The following is a 19387-nucleotide window of genomic DNA, read 5'->3' on the forward strand; positions in this document are numbered from 1 at the left end:
ACCTGTAACTAGTCCCTGAAATGATTTCACGTGGAATTATCTTATTATTAAGGTTTCCAGTCTCACAGTATTTCATTTCTCAAATCTTTGTCTAACAACTTCACAGTAGCTACAGAATTTATTGCTGTATCATTATTCCCCCTCACATCTCAACAAATGATTAGAGAATCGGGTGTTGTAAAAAGGAAATCGTTACTCTTTTAACACATAAACACAGTGCGGAAAGACGTATAAGGACGCTGAAGAGATAGCAGAAAGCCAAATATTGTCAGACAGAAAAGCACACAGACAAACTTGGAAAAGTTTATTTGTGGAAAATGAAATATTGTTGGCGGCGATGGACCGATGCTAGTATACACTCTCATGCAGTAATGAGGTTGCATGTTGCTATAAGACAGCTGATCGAGCTGTTTCATTGACTACACGTTTAATAAAGGGTAGAAGAGCCGTGGCGGTTGTTTGGCTTCGAAATGACTGGAATCACATTTCGACATTTTTCTCAAAATAGTATTTCGATTTCAATGTCGAGATTTCTACTTTATTAAAGCAAATGAATTTTTTTTCTAAATGTGACCTAATACTCCTTCGTACTTCTCCGACTTTTCCGTCATCATCAACACCAGAAAAAAAAAGAAGGGAGGGACACTGAGAAAAAGACGTCAAAATGAAAAGACGTCAAAATGACTTCGGTAAGTTATTTATACTTTTCCTCTAACGATTTTGTAAAATCATCTTTAGATTTGCGTAAGAAAAGCTTAGTTTTACTTCATGTAACAGGATTTCAGGTATACTTGAGAATAGCATGAGCTTTGTTGTGGAAAAATTGAGCCTCTAAACCAAACCGATTTCCTGCGATTTATTGAAAGAAAGTTAAAACGTTTGCGAAATCAATACAGCACAGGTTTCGAACTGGCATTGACAACTAGGCAAAAATATTAACAGCTGCTTTATTGGCATTTTGTGGATACAATCTTTGTCTGTTCAGCTGTGGGGAGATCAGTTCCCAAAGTCATGCAAAAGTCTGAAAATAAAGTGCGTCACAGTTTACAGTTAGCTGTTTTCAAATCTCCACGCCCCAATTCTTTGTCAAGAAAGTTGTAGTTATATAGAAACAGTGCACAGATCAGTTAGATGACTTGAAACAAAAACTTTCCATTACATATATAAAAAAATCAAAAGAAAAAAAAATGGACACAAATATGAAAAATAAAAACTGAGAGCAAACAAAAAAAAAACTACAACATTAAATGTGCTTCCAACACTGACATCTGGGGGAAAGTTCTGCGAACACAGAAATTCAAAGGCTCCTTTTACACATGAATAGCCTACTTTAAAACACAGTTAATGCTTCCAATCTTTCCAAGTTATTATTTTTGATTGCATAAATCTTCCAGTGTGGCAGCCTGAACAGAATTTTAGTTTTTAAAAACATTTACACACTCAAATAAAATTAACTACTTTCTGCTTCTGTTTACACTGTCCCTACCAAAGGCCTAAAATTAATTTAAAAAAAATAATTTTTTTACTTATTCTATTTTTTACAGAAATTGCAGACAAATTCAATATAAAGATGCAGGAATGTGAGTTTAAATAAATAATAATATACTATAAACTTCAATATGATCATAATACAGTTCGTCCCTTTCACTTTGTAGTGTTAAGTTGGGTCAGTGTTTTGTTATCAAATCCATTCCAGTTCTTCACAGGGAACGCCCATATTACTGAAAATCCGGTCCACATTTTCACAGCTACTTTACACTCCGCTGTATCTACACTTGCGCACACACTATAGTATATGCTGCACACAGCAACAACATGGATATATGCAAGTTTTTCAAAAAAGTCTTCATCACTGTTGGTAGCATCAATTAGTTAGCTCCAGCTAACAGCAGAAGTCCCATGTAATTAATGACCAGGTGCTCCCCATTTTGATAAATAAAAACCTGGCTAGCACACTAAGTTAAATTGCTAGCATAATTTAAATTTCTGTCACTTGTTTTAGCTGTGAAAAATTGAGCTGAGCTCATTGAGGTATGGTTATCATTCAGGGGCGTCACTAGGTTTTAACGACAGGGGGGCTTAGCCCCAAAGAGAAGCACACGATATGAACAAACGTAACGCATGAGCACAAAATTTCACAAACAGAAAACAAAGACTGAGAAATTGCTGGTCTGGACCAATGGACTATTTGCACTAGGGCTTGTGACGTATTTCCGTTTCCAAATACTGCCGCTTGAAAAAAGAAAGTATTTAAAACAGAACATTTTCAAAAACAGGAGAAGAAATACTCAAGCATTGCTGTGTCCCACTTTGTTCGGCTTTTAGCGGCATACTAAGTTTCCATGGCTTTCCAACTCATTTCCGACTTGAGAAGACAGTGGCTGGTAAACATACGCTGGGATCATTTCACGATTACCTCTCACACCAGGGTCTGCAGCAGACACTTTGCCAATGATCAACTCATAGAGCCAACAACCCTTGATGGTGGAAGGCAGCTTATTGAAGGTGCTGTACCAACACTTTTTGAGTGGAATGGCTATAAAGTTGAACCACCACGGCGTAGTGTTTGGAAGCGAACGGAGTGACACCCTGAGCTGTCAGTTAAATATATCATATAGGAGACACACACAGTGATATTTGAGAAGTGAAATGAAGTTTATTAGATTAACAGAAAGTGTCCAATAATTGTTTAAACAAAATCAGGCAGGTGCATAAATTTGGGCACTGTCATTTTATTGATTCCAAAACCTTTAGAACTAATTATTGGAACTCAAATTGGCTTGGTAAACTCAGTGACCCCTGACCCTACATACACAGGTAAATCCAATAATGAGAAAGAGTATTTAAGGGGGTCAATTGTAAGTTTCCGTCCTCTTTTAATTTTCTCTGAAGAGTAGCAACATGGGGGTCTCAAAACAACTCTCAAATTCCCCTAAACCCTAAATTCCCCTAAACCACCATCATGGTTTAGGGGAAGGATACAGAAAGCTGTCTCAGAGATTTAAGCTGTCTGTTTCCACAGTTAGGAACATATTGAGAAAATGGAAGACCACAGACTCAGTTCAAGTTAAGGCTCGAAGTGGCAGACCAAGAAAAATCTCGGATAGACAGAAGCGACGAATGGTGAGAACAGTCACAGTCAACCCACAGACCAGCACCAAAGACCTACAACATCATCTTGCAGCAGATGGAGTCACTGTGCATCGTTCAACCATTCGGCGTACTTTTCACAAGGAGATGCTGTATGCAAGAGTGATGCAGAGGAAGCCTTTTCTCCGCCCACAGCACAAACAGAGCCGCGTGAGGTATGCTAAAGCACATTTGGACAAGCCAGCTTCATTCTGGAATAAGGTACTGTGGACTGATGAAACTAAAATTGAGTTATTTGGGCATAACAAGGGGCGCTATGCATGGAGGAAAAAGAACACAGCATTCCAAGAAAAACACCTGCTAAAATATGGTGGTGGTTCCATCATGCTGTGGGGCTGTGTGGCCAGTGCAGGGACTGGGAATCTTGTCAAAGTTGAGGGACACATGGATTTCACTCAGTATCAGCAGATTCTGGAGACCAATGTCCAGGAATCAGTGACAAAGCTGAAGCTGCGCCGGGGCTGGATCTTTCAACAAGACAACGACCCGAAACACTGCTCAAAATCCACTAAAGCATTCATGCAGAGGAACAAGTACAACATTCTGGAACGGCCATCTCAGTCCCCAGACCTGAATATTATTGAAAATCTGTGGTGTGAGTTAAAGAGAGCTGTCCATGCTCGGAAGCCATCAAACCTTAATGAACTAGAGATGTTTTGTAAAGAGGAATGGTCCAAAATACCTTCAACCACAATCCAGACTCTCATTGGAAACTACAGAGGCTGTAATTTCTGCAAAAGGCAAATCTACTAAATATTGATTTCATTTCGTTTTTTGTGGTGCCCAAATTTATGCACCTGTCTGATTTTGTTTAAACAATTATTGCACACTTTCTGTAAATCCAATAAACTGCATTTCACTTCTCAAATATCACTGTGTGCGTCTCCTATATGATATATTTAACTGACCTTTTTTATTGTAACAACCAATGATTTATACAGGAAAATAATGACTATTAACAAGGTTGCCCCAACTTTTGCATCCCACTGTACCTTACACCTCCTCATTACCTTAACCTACACTGAAATCTGCTACAGTCACTGCTCGCTTCCCCCTGGAGACACTCTCTTCCACTTCATCCATCTTACTCCAGAACTCCTCTCTCTCTTCTGACATACAACCTGTAGGGCATACGCACTGTCAGCATTTAACATCACCCCTTTGATTTCCATTTTCAAACTTATGATCCTGTCTAACGCTTTCTTCACTTCTACAACACTGTTCACATACTCTTACTTCAAGATGTTTCTTTCTATCTACACCACAGTAGAATGGCTTGAATCCACCACCTTCTCCTCCATCGTGAACAATAAGTGAAAAAATTAAATTAACACATTCTTCGTGCAAATTTTGTAGTACATGGCTAATATTAGTACTTAATTTTTTTATTTTTTGAATTTGCATAGTTTGTATTGTCTATTTTATTACTTAATGTTTTCTTTATTTTAACCTTTGTGACTGTCTGTCTATGAAAAGCACTTAAAAAATAAACCTTACCTTAATTTCTTTCACAGGTAATCTGAAGCAAAGACATGAATTCTGTCACTCCAGGAATTGAACACCCTCCAGTAAGAGAAACACACCCTGTAATAGAGTGTATATTTAATGATGACCTTGAGAAGCTTAAAACATTACTGAAGAACAGTGATGTTAATGAACTTTATCACTGTAAAGACTGGGATGATGATATAACCCCACTGATTGCTGCTGTTGCAAAGCACAACAAACCTATATCTTTTGACCTTTTAATTAATGGTGCGGACCCAAATATAACTTCTAAACACCACTTCACACCTTTGCATTATTTCTCCCTGACCAACACACTTGATTTTGTGGAGAAACTCCTGGAAGCAAATTCTCATCCAGATGGATCTACTCCAATGCAACCACATAAACACACATCAGTGCAAACTGATGATATTAGAGACAAAGAGGATGTCATGCAAAGACTCATTTCTGCTGGTGCACGGGTCACATTGCTGCCCAAGAATGATGCTGAGTGTGTTAGTAACAATAATAAAAAGTCTCAGATGATTGCATCAAATGGAGATGAGGCATTTTCCAAGATCAGAGATTTTATTGATGTGGAAACTGCTGCTTTTAAAACACCTGAAGAAGTGTTTACAACTGATAACAATAAGATGCTGTTAGAGAATCCAGAGTCACATTTGACCATATATGAAATTCTCTTTACTGGGAGAGGAAAAGAAAAACATGGCCAGAGATGTATTACATGGCTAAAGGAAACTGGAAATGTGAATACTTACATTGCAGGTGCAGCCAGTCGTTTTCCAAACATCCCTAAGACACATGTAAGGCTGGCAGTTGAAAGTTTAAATGCAGTTTTCTGTACAATGGATGACATAACAAATGAGCATGCAGTAGCTATAGTTCCACAATTACTGAACCTGCTTGACTCACAAGACAGTGGTGTTTGTGAAGCAGTGCTACAAACACTCTATGTGATAACACAGAAAACAAAAGGCACAAAGAGCTGGGACTTTTTAGAGAACTTATGCAGAACAGTTGCCCCTTTTGTAAATGAGAAGCACCCCACTAACATCAGGGTCTACACATATAGCATAGTCGCAAATCTGATGTCAGTTGAACAGGCAGCTAAAATTTTTACATCAGAGGTTGTAACTTCCGTGCCCAAGGACATACTGACATCAGCTGAAATGAAAATGAATCAAAAGCTGAAAGAAGTACTGAAAAGTCTGAAAAATTATTTGAGCAAACCAAACTCAGAATGTGAGGGAAATGCAGCATTGTCTGTGGCCAGGAATATGAAGGAAATGCCGGAATCAGCTTCAGATGAAATGCCTTTCAACCAACAAGAGTTTCGCAGGACACCAGTCAGCAAGAGGTGGAAGAAGCCCCTGGATAAACTGGAGCAAGAAGTTCGCAATGGGGAAAAAACAGTAATCAGAATCGGAAAATGTTTTTATGTGAATAATTCAAACTTTAAAATAATGAAAGAAAAGGGTACTGAAGTCTTCTTGGGACTGAGACAGGATGGCACAGAAGTTACCATTAAGAAAATGTCTAAAAGCAACAGTGGCAATCTGAAGAGTGAAAAAGAAATCCTACAACTCCCTAAACTCGATCATCCTTATATCATACGATATGTTGATGTTGAAGAGGACAAGAAATTTGAATATCTTTGTCTGCAACTTTGTGAATACACCTTGGATAGCTATATCAACATAATTAATAAAGACAGTGGGAAAGATTTCCTTTTACAGAGACTCGTCAAACAACTTCTTGAAAGTCTAAAGGTGCTTCACTCTCACGATCCTCCAATTCTCCACAAAAATCTCATACCCGAGAACATTTTGATTGGTAAGACACATTTAAAATTGAGTAAAATCTATATTTATTGGTAAATTGAAGACATGATTTTGTTTGATGGGTTTTTGTATGTTTTTCCTCCTGCAGATGTTATTGGGAGGGTAAGATTAGCTGGTTTTGGCATAAGCAGCCAGAAACAAGACTCATACACGTCAAGCAGTGAAATAAAGGTAAAATGTGCCACACACAAACTTGACTGAGAACATGGTGAAAAGTACCTAAACTTGATGTTGTGAAAATGTTCTTAAGGTGGCAAGAATGGCCCAAGAGACGACAGATAACAAACCATACAAATCAAACAGTGATATACAGCTTATTATGTTTGTTTGAAAATGTTAATGGATGGTTTGGTAAATTAAGTAATTTGTTACTCTTAAGCTGGCAGGTATGCTGATTTCTCATATCCTCTCTGGAGCCCGGCGTAAATTTAAAACTGAAATCAGAAAATGTAAGGACAATTTGAACCATATTAACGATGTGGTGGCAAAGGGTCTCATAGAGTGGATGATCAACAAAGAGCCAAACGACAGACCCAAAGCAGAAGAATGCTTGGACCATCCCTTCTTCTGGACTAAGAACGAGTAAGGAAGTCATACTGATTGATTAATTAATAAATAGTTATTATTTGAACAAATTGTGATTTTTGGTTTCACTTCAACTCTCTGTAAAACAAAGATGGAGATGCCCACGCTAGCCTAAAACTCTGATAAGGTCATCCAGGATCAGCCTAGTTCAATATGCATGGTCACGTTTGTTACAAATGATAAATCTTCTTCTTATACATTTGCTGTTGTTTTTAAAATATTTATTCAGGCTGCTTCTGCTTATGATTAATTTCCACCTATGAAGCATAATTTAAATTTTAATTCAAGGAAATTTGAATACCTGCGATGGACTGCTAACAGGAACGAAGTGAAAAACTGTCGGTTACAAGAAGGATGTCCTGGACTTCAATCCCTTAAAGACTGGAAAAAAAAAGGTGACTGCAACATTGTGGCAAAACTTTTGCATTCCTAAAGTCCATATCATGACCAGTGTTATTTGTTGTTGCAGTTTTCACCCACTATTGTTACAGAGATGGACAATTATAGTCGTGAAATACCTCCCAAACCCAAACCATACCCTGAAACTGTATTTGGACTGCTCCTTTTTATACGTAATCTCCATGAGCATTAGTAAGTTAAAGTCCTATCTATCTATTGTGCATTAAAAGTTTGAATCTTGTTAATCATGATGATTGTGTTAACGCGGCTCAAGCGCGTTAATGGTGACAGCTCTACTAATAATGCTTTCCTTTTTCACAGTCCACATTACGCAAAGGACTGTGATGCAGTGAACAAATTTCCCGATCTCTTTGGTTGCGTTTACAAGTATGCCGAGGACCATCACTGGAATTCAAAGCCACCTTTGAAAGAAATGTTTCAAAGAAAAAAAGACAAAGTGGACTTTAGCACCTGTGTTGTGATGCCGTCTATGAGCACTGAGGAGTGAGCAGTCTCAACCTACTAAAATGAAAATGAAATGAAAGTTGAATTCAGAATGAAGGATCTCTCAGTGGCTGTGGAGCTTGAGAGAAGTAATAAAAATATGTAAATATAAGTATTATTGTATGGCACTCATCTTACTTCAGCATCTTTTACTTTGTCAGGTTGTATACTTTCAAAGACTTCTTTTAGTTTTGTTTTGCTACTTGTTAACTCCCAATTGAATGAAGATAAGTAGAAACAATGGAGGTTCAGGATGAAGAATCTCATAAATGACTACAGACTAACATACTGCCAGTGAAAAACAAGAAAAGCAGTTAGTAGCTTTAGAACGACAGATAAAAATAAACCATAAGATGCAGGCTGTGTTCATCTCAGGCATGTACAAGCATGACCCTGAAACTATACCTAAATTGATTTAAGCTAAATTTAAGTTCAATGTATTTGAGCCACAATGTATGATTTGTGTCTGTTACTGTGCCTTGTATGAAATAATAATTATATTACCTTTTTTTGCCAAAGTCTCACAGAATTATATTAGAAAATAATTTTTTTGTGAAATTGCATACTTTTTATGTAGTTAATCTAGCATGATACAACCTTTATTTTGCTGTATTTGTTTATTCAGTTAATTTTGAAGCCTAATTCTACATCACGAAATGAAAAGAAGAGAAAGAATAGATATAAATGAAATCCTTTTGATCTCTTTCATAAAAATTTAACTTAGAAAAAGTAGCATCTGATTATTCCACTAGTTTTTTTTAACTTTCCACTTCCTGTTGTAGGCTTACAGAGCTTATGAATAAAATAGTATGCACATGCATTTTGTTATGTAAAATTTTCATTATATGATCCAAATTGTACAAACATTCCTATCACACAAGTCTTTATACTTAATTTTAAGATCCACAAACAGATGTGGTAGATATTATGTTGGATTTCATAAAATGCCAAGCTTCTGAGACTTTCTTTTTAAAAAAAAAAAAAAAAAAAACAACTTTAAAAATGTAATGAATTGTGCATGTTTTACTGGTCGATTCTTATCTAGCTTATTAAATCTGTAAAAATGTCACTCTGAATATACTTTTTTCAATTTAAAGCTAAAATAAAGGTAACCAGAGAACATTTCCCCTGGAATTTGTGTTTAATTTTCCTCATACCTGGTGGTAATTAACAGCATGTTGCCTTATCAGCACTGGGGTCTTTTGTTTGATGGTTCCACAGTGCCTCCCTCTGGCCGTGATGAAGTATCACACCCCTCTGCTCTTTCTATTACAGGGAATTTCTAGAAAGCACAAACCATTAATAATCACAGCTGAGATCATAAAGTGTAGTTATCCTTCCTTCCTTTCCTTCTTCCTTCCTCTTAAGCACTTAAGGGTTGCTGGAGATTTTAATATCTGGCCTGTTATTCTCTAACAATGTGACTAAAGGTAACATATTTAGTAAAAGACCTTGTGCTTTTTATAAAGGTATCAATTTCAGTTTTGGCGTTGTTGTTTCCCTGAGCATTCTCATTCCCAGCATATAACATACCGATGATTTGTCACGGCCCAAGGCGTATCAAAGTAATCTTCTCTTTTAATGTGAGTGTCATTGCAAAGGCTGTAAATTCTTAAGTTATATTTTACATTTTATTTTTGTTTTTAATAGATTTGCAAGAATTTCAGGGAAACTTTTTTCACTTTGTCAGTATGGGGTTTCCTGTGTAGATCTTGTGCAGAGACAAACTGAGGGCTAAATAAAAAGGATAATGAGTGTATAAAAGGCCCCAAAGTTTATAGGACAATTCTATTCTGTTCTTATACAGGCGTTAATAAGTTTATATACCAGTTTGTATGCTGTTCATTTAGCATTTAACCTTCTGTTAGTTTGAGCCAGCCAATCGATGTCATCCAATTAGTAAGGTGGGACGTTTTAGTGTCGGATGAGTGGTGTTGGTCCAGTGGGGGTGATAAAACAAACAAACACACACACACTCAGGGTAGACACTTGACAGTTCACCACTCATGATCCCATTCCCAATAGATGATTGTAATCATCTATTGGGCTGTATTTGTATAGCGCTTTACTAGTCCCTAAGGAACCCAAGGGCTTTACATATCCAGTCATCCACCCATTCACACACTGGTGATGGCAAGCTACATTGTAGCCACAGCCAACCTGTGGCGCACTGAAAGAGGTGAAGTTGCTGGCCACCACCAGTAGGCAATGGATGAAGTGTCTTGCCCAAGGACACAACGACCGCGACTGTCCGAGCCGGGACTTGAACCGGCAACCTTCCCGTTACAAGGCAAACGCGCAAGTCTTGAGCCACGATCGCCTTAACCTAAAGAGCAAGTTTTTTGGACTGTGAGAGGGAGCCGGAGCATCCTCAGAGAACACAACATGCAAACAGCAGCCAGCAGATTCACATGCAGGACCTTCTTGCTGTGAGGCAACACTACCAACCACTGCACCACCGTGCTGACCTTAGAGTGCAGTTGTATGGTGGAAAATGTTACTGTGGATGCTTTAGATTATATTACATACAGAAAGAAGTACTGGTTTATTATTTTAGTGGGCAAAAGAGTCGAGACTGGATCTAAAGGATGTAAATGGACAAGCACAGTGCATTTCTACTCAGTCTGAACACTCGACACAGCCTCATTCACCCAACTGCACACACATCATTAGGGGAAACTCAATGTTCAGTATCTTCTTTTTTAATCAAAAGACTTTCTCTGTATCTCTGCTCTGTTTGTTTTTGACTTGAAACACTAAATAAAAGTTTTCCTACACATCTGTCTCTATTGTTTAATCAGCAGCTGTAATACTAAACTGTCCAAAATTTAAAAGTCTACATTTAGTAGATTTAGAGATATTTATTTCACCACTTTTAGTTAATGATACTTTATAAACCTATTCTGCTGTTTAACAAAGACAGCATCATCATGTTTAAAGCACTTTTAAATCTGACAGCAGCACTCAGTTCTCCTGCACATGTGTGATCTTGGAGTGAACTGAAGGTTCAGATCTCTCAGGTCCTGTGTGGAGACTTTGCTGGACTTTGTTTGTTTGTTAAAGATGTGATTTGCAGATGCTATTCAGCTGGTGTAGATATTGGGGGGTTTAGGTCTAAAACATCTTCTTTGGTCCTCCATTCATCCAGTTTCATGAGATAAATTTTTGGTACAAGGACTGGACTGAAAAAGACTGAAAAGAGAAACTTTGAAAGAGTTTTAGAAAGCCTGGAGGAAAAGCAGTGCTTGTTTAATCAAATGTAATAATACACATTGATTAAATGTCCCAAAGTAAAGAGATCTCTCTGTGAACCTTTAATTCGTCACCCTCTTGTGGCAGCAGCTGGCTACTGTTACTTGCACATGTGCATTGTGGTTTTTTATTACGTTATAATTTAATACAAAACCCTTTAATTAAATTAGTGAGTTGAAGTAATACATGAAATATTAGTGTTAAGTAAGTCCCAGAGTTCAGTTTATTGGACATTAGCTACATTTAATAAGAAGATATGAGATCCAAATATATGCTCATGCCAACACATGTTCATTTTGATGAAGTTTACTGAACAAATTTGAATCATCACAACAACCAAAATGTTAGCAACACATCATAAAGTTTATTATTATAACTATGGTAACCAGACTGTTGTGATAATTTGTCCAAGTAAAAAATCCCAGAAATGTCATGTGACAACCTCTTTGGCTTCCAGAATCGTGACATCACACCCACTTAGAATCTTACCACCACTTTGAGCCTTTGATCCTTAAACCCATAAATAGGGGTGAGAAGCAACAACTTTTAGTTCGTTGTTCGCAGCCTTCGACTGTTCGTGACACAGATTTAGAGTCTTACCACCAACGTGATCATTTGATCCTAAAACTGACAAATAACAGTGAAAAACAACGACTTTTAGTCCATTACTGGCAGCATTTCTGTTTGCAGCCCTCAACCGTTCGCCATTTAGAAACATTTGGATCCTGACTACAGACTCCAACATGTCTCAAAGTGAAGAACCAAAAAGTCAAGAAGTTGACCCCGGCGCTCTTCCCTGGGATGAACCAGAAGACCCTTACCTCTCCTCTCTTCCTTGGGATGAACAAGTTGAATTAGAGGAGAAGCGCCTGGCAGAAATGGAGAATGAAAATCTTCTTAACAGAGAGAAGATTGCGTTATTGATGGAGGAAAATGAGAGACAGAGCGCTCAATTAAAAAAAATGTCCTACCTGCTCCAAGAAAAGGAGAGTATTATCGATGAAAAACAATGGGATATCAAAGACATGGAGGAAAGGAACCAAGAGCTCCAAGGAAAGCTGGATGAAGCTCTAGAAAAAATTAAAGAAATCCTCCAAGAGAAGAAACAACAGGACATGAGAGAAAGACAGATGCACGATCAACTGGAAAAGATGGAGATGAAATACAGAGTGGTAAAAGCAAGGGATGATAAAAATCAGGAAACAAATGAAGTGGTTCTTCAAGAGAAAAGGCAACAGCAGATCAAACAAAAGCGAATGGGCCGCGAGCTTAAGAACATCAAGAAAGAAAATGACGAGCTGCAAGTAAAGCTTGATGAAGCTCTGCAAATAAATGAAGCAATCCTCGAAGAGAAAAACCAACAAGACATAAAGCAGCGAGACATGGAGAGCCAACTCCAACACATGGAGGGAAAAGACAGGATGCTGCAGGCAAGGCTTGAAGAAACAATGCACAAATATGACGAGTTGCTTCAAGAGAAAAAGCAACAGGAGATGAAACAAAAAGAATTAGATTGCAAGATTCAGAACATGGAGAAAAACAATGAAGGCTTGCGAGTAAAGCTCAATGAAGCTTTGCAAAAAAGTACAAAAATCCTTGAAGTGAAAGAACAACTGGTCATAAACCAGGGAGATTTGCAGTGCCAGCTCCAAGGCATGGAAGGAAAATACAGAGCACTGCAGGCAATGCATTATGAAACACAGAACAAATATCAAGAGCTGCGTCAAGAGAAAGAACAACAGGACATAAAGCAGAAAGAAGACAAACTTCTTCTTGTCCAGGACTTTGAGAAGACAAACCAAAAACTGCAAGAACTTCGCAACAAAATTAAGTACACAACAGCTGAACTGGAAGGAGAAAAGGAGAAAGTGCAAAAACAGGAGGCAACAGCTAAAGAACTAAAAGAAAGGCTCAAAGAAGAACAAGCCAAATTAGAAGAAGTGGAAAAAACATGCAACAAACTTAAGAGGCAAAATACAGAAACAGTGGACGAGTTGAGATCCCTCATACTAGAGAAGAAAGTTCTTGTGGAAAAGCAACTCAAAAAGAAGAAAAAATGCTTCCGCTTCTTCCTCCGGAGGGCCACTCCTGCCTCATCTTCCTCCACCTCTGTTCCAGCTTAATTTTCCCTTCTCCTCTCCCTCCCCTCTCTTCCCAATAATTTAATAATAAACACAATTGGCTCCATTTTACATCTGTCAGATCAGTGTCTTCATTCAAGAATGAATTGTCTTTGGTCCTAGGTCTGAGGACTCGTGTGTATTTTGTTTTTTCCTCGGGCTGGTGATCCTCGCGGTCGTTCAGCCCAGGAGTCCAGATTCATTTTCTGTGTATCGTGTTGGTTGTGTTCTCTTCTTCTCCGTCCATCTCTCTGTCTATGATTTTGTTCGCTGCCGGATGTTTTGTGTCCCCGGAGGGATCGCGACCCCGGAAGTCGCGACCACTCGTCAGCCATCACTAGCTCCAGCTGATGGGCCTCGTTAGGAGCGTCCTACTTAAGAGTGTTGCTGAGCTCCAGTATGTGTGGGATTATACGGTGTGAAACTTGACAGTACAGCCGTTGACTTATGCGTGATTTTAACCCTCGCTATAGTTTGTGTGTTGCCAGGAGCGGAGTGCGTTTTCTCACAGGAGTGGAGTCACGGTGTGGGAAGAGGAGTTTTGGAGTTGCTTTTTCACCTTTTGGACATTCTGCACTGTGTGGGATTCTGGGGAGGAATGACCACGGGGACCACAGTGCCTGGGACTGTACTGTACTGTACATTGTGTAATTAGGCTTAGCATATGTGACAGTACATGGCACAAAATGAACAAGAGGTTTCCATTTACTGAGTTAGTTTGATCACAAAACAACCACAAAGGACCAAAGTGCTGTAAAGAAGGTTAAATACATAAAAACAGATACAAACGAAAACCACATAAAAGAAGGAGGAAAAAAAAGTTATAAAAAAATAAATAATAAAAGAAAATCAACATCTCACATGGTGTCAAAGGCCAATAATCATCATAACAAAACCTGTAAGTTGTCACTGAAATAATAACATACCATCCATTCATTCTCTTATCCTTTTCAGGGTCGCTTTATTTGCCCAACAGCTTCACAAAAACTGGAGAATTTATTACTGTACTATGTATATAATGTGCCTCTCAAGTCACGAGTAGAGAATTTGTTTTAGTTACAAGGAAATCATTTCTCTTTTAACACATAAACACAGTGTTGATGCTGAAGAGCTGCATCTGCATCACAGCAAAAATTGTAACAGTTCCATTACTGCATGCAAAAGCTGTAGTAGCAGCAGGGGGAGATAATTTTTTTGAAGCCAAGAAGTCAGTATTAAACAAAAAAACCTACATTTCAAGGTCCTTAATCACCAGAAATGATTAAGCTAGACAGCCAATATTTATATATATGCACATGTATTAGAAATGTCTGTTTAAACACCATTATTATTTTCACTTTGTCTTAAAATAAAATATCTCCTTCTGCTGTTAGTGCAGATTACTGCAACTTCTGCATGAGTGTCCTTTCCACGCTATGGAGAGACAAAGAGTGAAATTGGCACAGTAGATCAGTATGTCTATTACGCATTTTGCCTGTTATCAAGTTGGAAGGTCCCAGGGAGCACAGTGGCCTCCATCATCTATAAATTAGTGATGTGTCGGTCGCGAACGAAATGGCTCTTAGAGCGGGGTCTTTGACGTGAACGACGCGAGCCGGCTCCTTATCGCGAGCCGTGGGGTTTTTTTATTCTTTCTCTCACTTTTTTTCCGCTTCACTCCGCACGCGAGCCTGGGAAGAGGGGGGAGGGGCGGTAGTTACACTCGCAGAAACACAGGAACAAAGCAGGAGGGAGAGAGAGAGAGCCAGGGACAAAAACGTCAGGTCAGAAAGGTATAGTAATCATCCACAACTATTTTCAGTTGCAGATAATAAAGGATTCAGAAAGTTTATTCATGCAGGCCCATATGACAGTGAATGTGCGTCTTCTTTTTGTTTTCATATTTTAATTTATATTTAATTGTGTTGTAGTTTGCAGTGTTTTGTGTTGTTTCATTTTAAATTTGTTTAAAAGGAAAAAGCTGAAAATTTAAATAGTAAAAAGTTGAAATGTGAATAGTTGGTTTTTGTATTATATGATTTATTTATTACATTTTATGTGGAGTGAATAAATAAAAGTATATTTACGGTGGCCCCTAGAGACCGTAGCAGACAAAAACAACAAGCACGCATGCTACAAACTTTACCCGAGTCATTTAGACAGCCGTTAGCACATGATTCTCCTTATGGGGACCTGATATGTTTAATATGCTGCTAAGTGTATACCCCAGAAGAAGCTATAGTATAGCTTTTATTTTGGAAAGAGCCATTTCTCTAATAAACTCTCTTTTTCCAGAGATGAGTGATTTCTCGATCAGATAGATTTATTACTTTGTTTCAGCAACATTAAATTTAAAAACTGTACTTTTTAGTTAAAATATATATTTATAATTTTAATAAATGACAAATTAAAAAGGCATGAACATTTTTTTGTATCGAAAAAATATCGAACCGTGACACCAAAGTATCGAACCGAACCGTGAATTTTGTGTATCGTTGCACCCCTAGTAAACAGCTGCAAAAAACTTTTTTTTAAGAACTATATAATTAATTGCCCAACATTGGTCATTATATACTGTATTTTGCAGACAGAGAGTTACAGGACTCTCTCCCAGACCACACACTCATACTCATAATACAAGTCAGAGCTTTATTTAAAAAAAAAAAAAAAAAAAGAAAGAAAGAAAGTTGTGTTTTCAAAATTGGAGTTCAAGTTATTTTTACTTCCAATAGTGTTAACATACTACACAGGTCATGAACAAGATTTGTTTTAATTTTCATTGTAAGTGGGCTAAAGCAGTTAATTAAAAGTAGTCTAACATAAATGTAGATGCTGTAATTTGAATATTTTAATAAACCAGGTAACTTGGATGGATTTGATGCTGGCGTGACCACAGTGCACACGTCTGCTGTTGCTCACAGTGGTCCAAGGGACCGTCCGCTCAGGGAGTTTGTGTGTTCGCTCAGACACATGAAAAATTAGAGGGAACATTGGTTGTATGTTTGAGCAGCAGTTTATCGGCAGCTGAGACGAAGAGGTTGGATAAACCCATCAGGAAGTTTATTCATGCAGGCACATACGACAGAGAATGTGCATCTTCTTTTTGTTTTCATATTTTAATTTATATTAAATTGTGTTGTGGTTTGCAGTGTTTTGTGTTGTTTCACTTTAAATTTGTTTAAAAGGAAAAACCTGAAAATTTAAATAGTTAAAGTTGAAATGTAAATAGTTGATTTTTCTATATGATTTATTTATTACATTTTATGTGGAGTGAATAAATAAAAGTATATTTACGGTGGCCCCTTGAGACAAAGCACGTACAAACTCCAAAACACATACAAACTCCAAAACGCGTACAAACCCCGAAGCATGTACAAACTCCAAAGCATGTATAAACCCAGAAGCACGTACAAACTCCAAAACACGTAAAAACTCCAAAACATGTAAAAACTCCATAGCACGTACAAACTCCGAAGCACGTAAAAACTTCGAAGCACGTACAAAACACAACAGAAGTGCTCCAGGATGCTAGGGGCAGTGTTGAGCTGGCTACACAAGCCAGGAAGTAACAGGTATATGAACATTTTTTTAAATTATTTGAATATATATGAGTGCTTATTATTGTAATTTAAGTGATCTAGGTAGCTCTGTTTTGGAAGTTCAGTTAACGCTAGAAATGTGTTTTGGAGTTTGTATGTGCTTTGGAGTTTGTACTTGCTTTGGAATTTGTACGTGCTTTTTGGAGTTTGTACGTGCTTTGTCTCTAGGAGCCACTGTATATATTTATATATAAACATATGTAAATAAAACCACGGGGGTTTTTTTTACATTAGTAATTCCCTTTGTGGATAATTTTATGTTTGTATGTTTTATGTATTGTTGTTAATAATAAATTAATTAAAGCAACAAAACAACCTGAAGAGCCGGTTGGGAGCCTAAAGAGCCGGCTCTTTTTAGTGAGCCGAGCCAAAAGAGCCGGTTCTCTAAAACGAGACGGAAATCCCATCACTATTAAAAGTAGGGCAACTTCAACAGTTTATATAAAGGAAAGATGGTAGAGAGAGTTGTCCACAGTTATATCTTCTGAGCAATGGGACAATATGTGTGAGACTGCTACTTCAACCTCATCTTCTGCACACTGGCGAGAATTTAGTTGGAAAAACCTGGTACGATTTTTCATAACACCAAAACATCAAACAGGGGGTAATTCCTCATGCTGGAGGAATTGTGGGGAAACTGTTGCAAACCATACCCACATATTCTGGTCTTATCAAAAACTTTCTAAATTTTGGGAAGATGTCTATCAAAGATAGAACAGACTATAGGCTTTAAATCAAAACAACGGCCCGTCATAACATTTTATTTAGGAGACTTACCCGAAGAATTAACAAGCAATGACAAATATCTACTGAAGATTCTTACTGCTGCAGCAAAAAAAAAACAATTACTCGTGAGTGGCTATGTACTGACCCAAGGGCGTAGATTTGGTTTTGGCATTGGTGGGGACGGATGATTCAACCACCGAACCCTGCCCTGTTTCTTTTTTTTTTCCTTTTTGTCTTTGCTTCTTGATAAAAAAAAGAGATAAATAGATATATAAATAAATTGATAAATAAAAGAGAAAAAAGAAATATACTTGTCTACATATGCTATTCTACATGCTTTTAAACCATTTAAAATCACAATTCATGGTTTTATATGTGAATTATATAATGTTAAACGTTAGGCTTTAGTTTACTTCAGCCATATTCCATATATATCAGTATCATACAAAAATAAAAACAGCTTCAAATACATTCATGACAATAAAAGAATATGACTTTAAGGACTTAACAATACTTCAGTTATAATACACCAACATCTCTTATACATTAGCACTAAGGGACCACTGAATGACCTGGTGGTTTTTGTCCATAAAACTACTCATCTAGGATTACCACAAAGTAAAAGATCTCTCAGCAAAATTATGCAACATTTTAGCCACACTATTGCCCCTATCAACTCAGTGAGCTGGGATGTTTTATTCTAAACATGAACTACTGTTACAGCAACAGACATGAACTACTGGTGCCCCACACAACAACTCAATGTCCACTATGTGAAGGAGCCAAACACATGCCTTCTCCTCTCGTTAACTGAGATAAACTGCTGGCATATTTGTTTTACATCTATACTGTCCAGCCTCTCCTGGTGGACATGGCAACACGTTATTCATGGTTCCATACAATTTTAGACTGATGTGGGCCAAAGTCTTGCACTTACTTGTCAACCTTGAGACCTCAGAATTAGGGAGACATTCAACAGGGCTGTTGGTGGGGGGAGTGGTATACATATATATACAAAAAAACTTGAATTTTACAGTGTTCCTTTATCGGATAAAAGAAGTTAAATGTCACCGTTATTATTGTCCGGCCGGAAACAGGCCGGGGGTGTCCAAATTCAGAGGGTGCGTCCACCTGAGGACCTTGCCTTCACGATCTAAGTGGGCCGGGTCCTCCGAAAGCCGGGTAGGCCGGAAATGAGTGACTGTGAAATTGGACGGTCTAGCCTTCAGAATTACATCATGAGCTCTCTCGGTGGAGTGAAACTCTGCCGTCTGCTCCTTGCTATCTAAAATATTACCTGACGGTGGCGTAAATTCTCAACCATCTCACACTTCTGTTTAATAAATTTTCTGTTTGACGTTTATTCAGCTGTGTGAAAACCCTGGAGGAACCCTCCCTTCCCTAATAAAGTTTTATTTAATCTGATCTAATGTAGCCTAATCTAATCTAATCTAATAACTTTAATCTCAGCCAAACTGACTTACTCATGAGCAAATAAAACAAATAAAAAAGCCAAATAATAACATTTTTAAGTTATTTAAGTGACTTATATATCATGTTTAACCTGAGTAGTGAAAGATCGCGGGGATTTGAAAATGATGTGCCCGGAGTTTGCTGTTCTCGTCGGCTCAGATATTTGAAGTTTACACAGCTACATTCTCGCCTGAAAATATGTTAAAAGTTTATTTTGCGACCCAGAAAGAGTAATAAGAGTAATATTAAA

General features: G+C 37.7%; 1 protein-coding gene across 2 annotated transcripts; it reads left to right on the top strand.

The window, feature by feature from the left end:
- Positions 1 to 614: 614 nt before the first annotated feature.
- Positions 615 to 9028, top strand: LOC134619357 (uncharacterized). Of its 2 annotated transcripts, none has more exons than XM_063465151.1 (7): positions 615 to 689; positions 4665 to 6492; positions 6589 to 6671; positions 6880 to 7082; positions 7374 to 7480; positions 7555 to 7676; positions 7806 to 9028. In XM_063465151.1, the coding sequence occupies exons 2-6, from the start codon at positions 4683 to 4685 to the stop codon at positions 7590 to 7592; spliced, it is 2241 nt and encodes a 746-aa protein (XP_063321221.1). In that variant the 5' UTR covers positions 615 to 689; positions 4665 to 4682; the 3' UTR covers positions 7593 to 7676; positions 7806 to 9028. The 2 variants fall into 2 exon arrangements, with proteins under 2 accessions (XP_063321221.1, XP_063321228.1); XM_063465158.1 differs by lacking the exon at positions 615 to 689 and adding an exon at positions 2467 to 2505.
- The last annotated feature ends 10359 nt before the right edge of the window (positions 9029 to 19387 follow it).

This window comes from Pelmatolapia mariae, linkage group LG3_W, assembly GCF_036321145.2.
Source record: "Pelmatolapia mariae isolate MD_Pm_ZW linkage group LG3_W, Pm_UMD_F_2, whole genome shotgun sequence".
NCBI lineage: Eukaryota > Metazoa > Chordata > Actinopteri > Cichliformes > Cichlidae > Pelmatolapia > Pelmatolapia mariae.

Coding starts and splice junctions, on each gene's coding strand:
- LOC134619357 (XM_063465151.1), top strand. CDS start 4,683: ATGAATTCTGTCACTCCAGGAATTGAACACCCTCCAGTAAGAGAAACA. Junction 6,672..6,879: donor CGTCAAGCAGTGAAATAAAG/GTAAAATGTGCC, acceptor GTTACTCTTAAG/CTGGCAGGTATGCTGATTTC. Junction 7,481..7,554: donor TAAAGACTGGAAAAAAAAAG/GTGACTGCAACA, acceptor TTGTTGTTGCAG/TTTTCACCCACTATTGTTAC.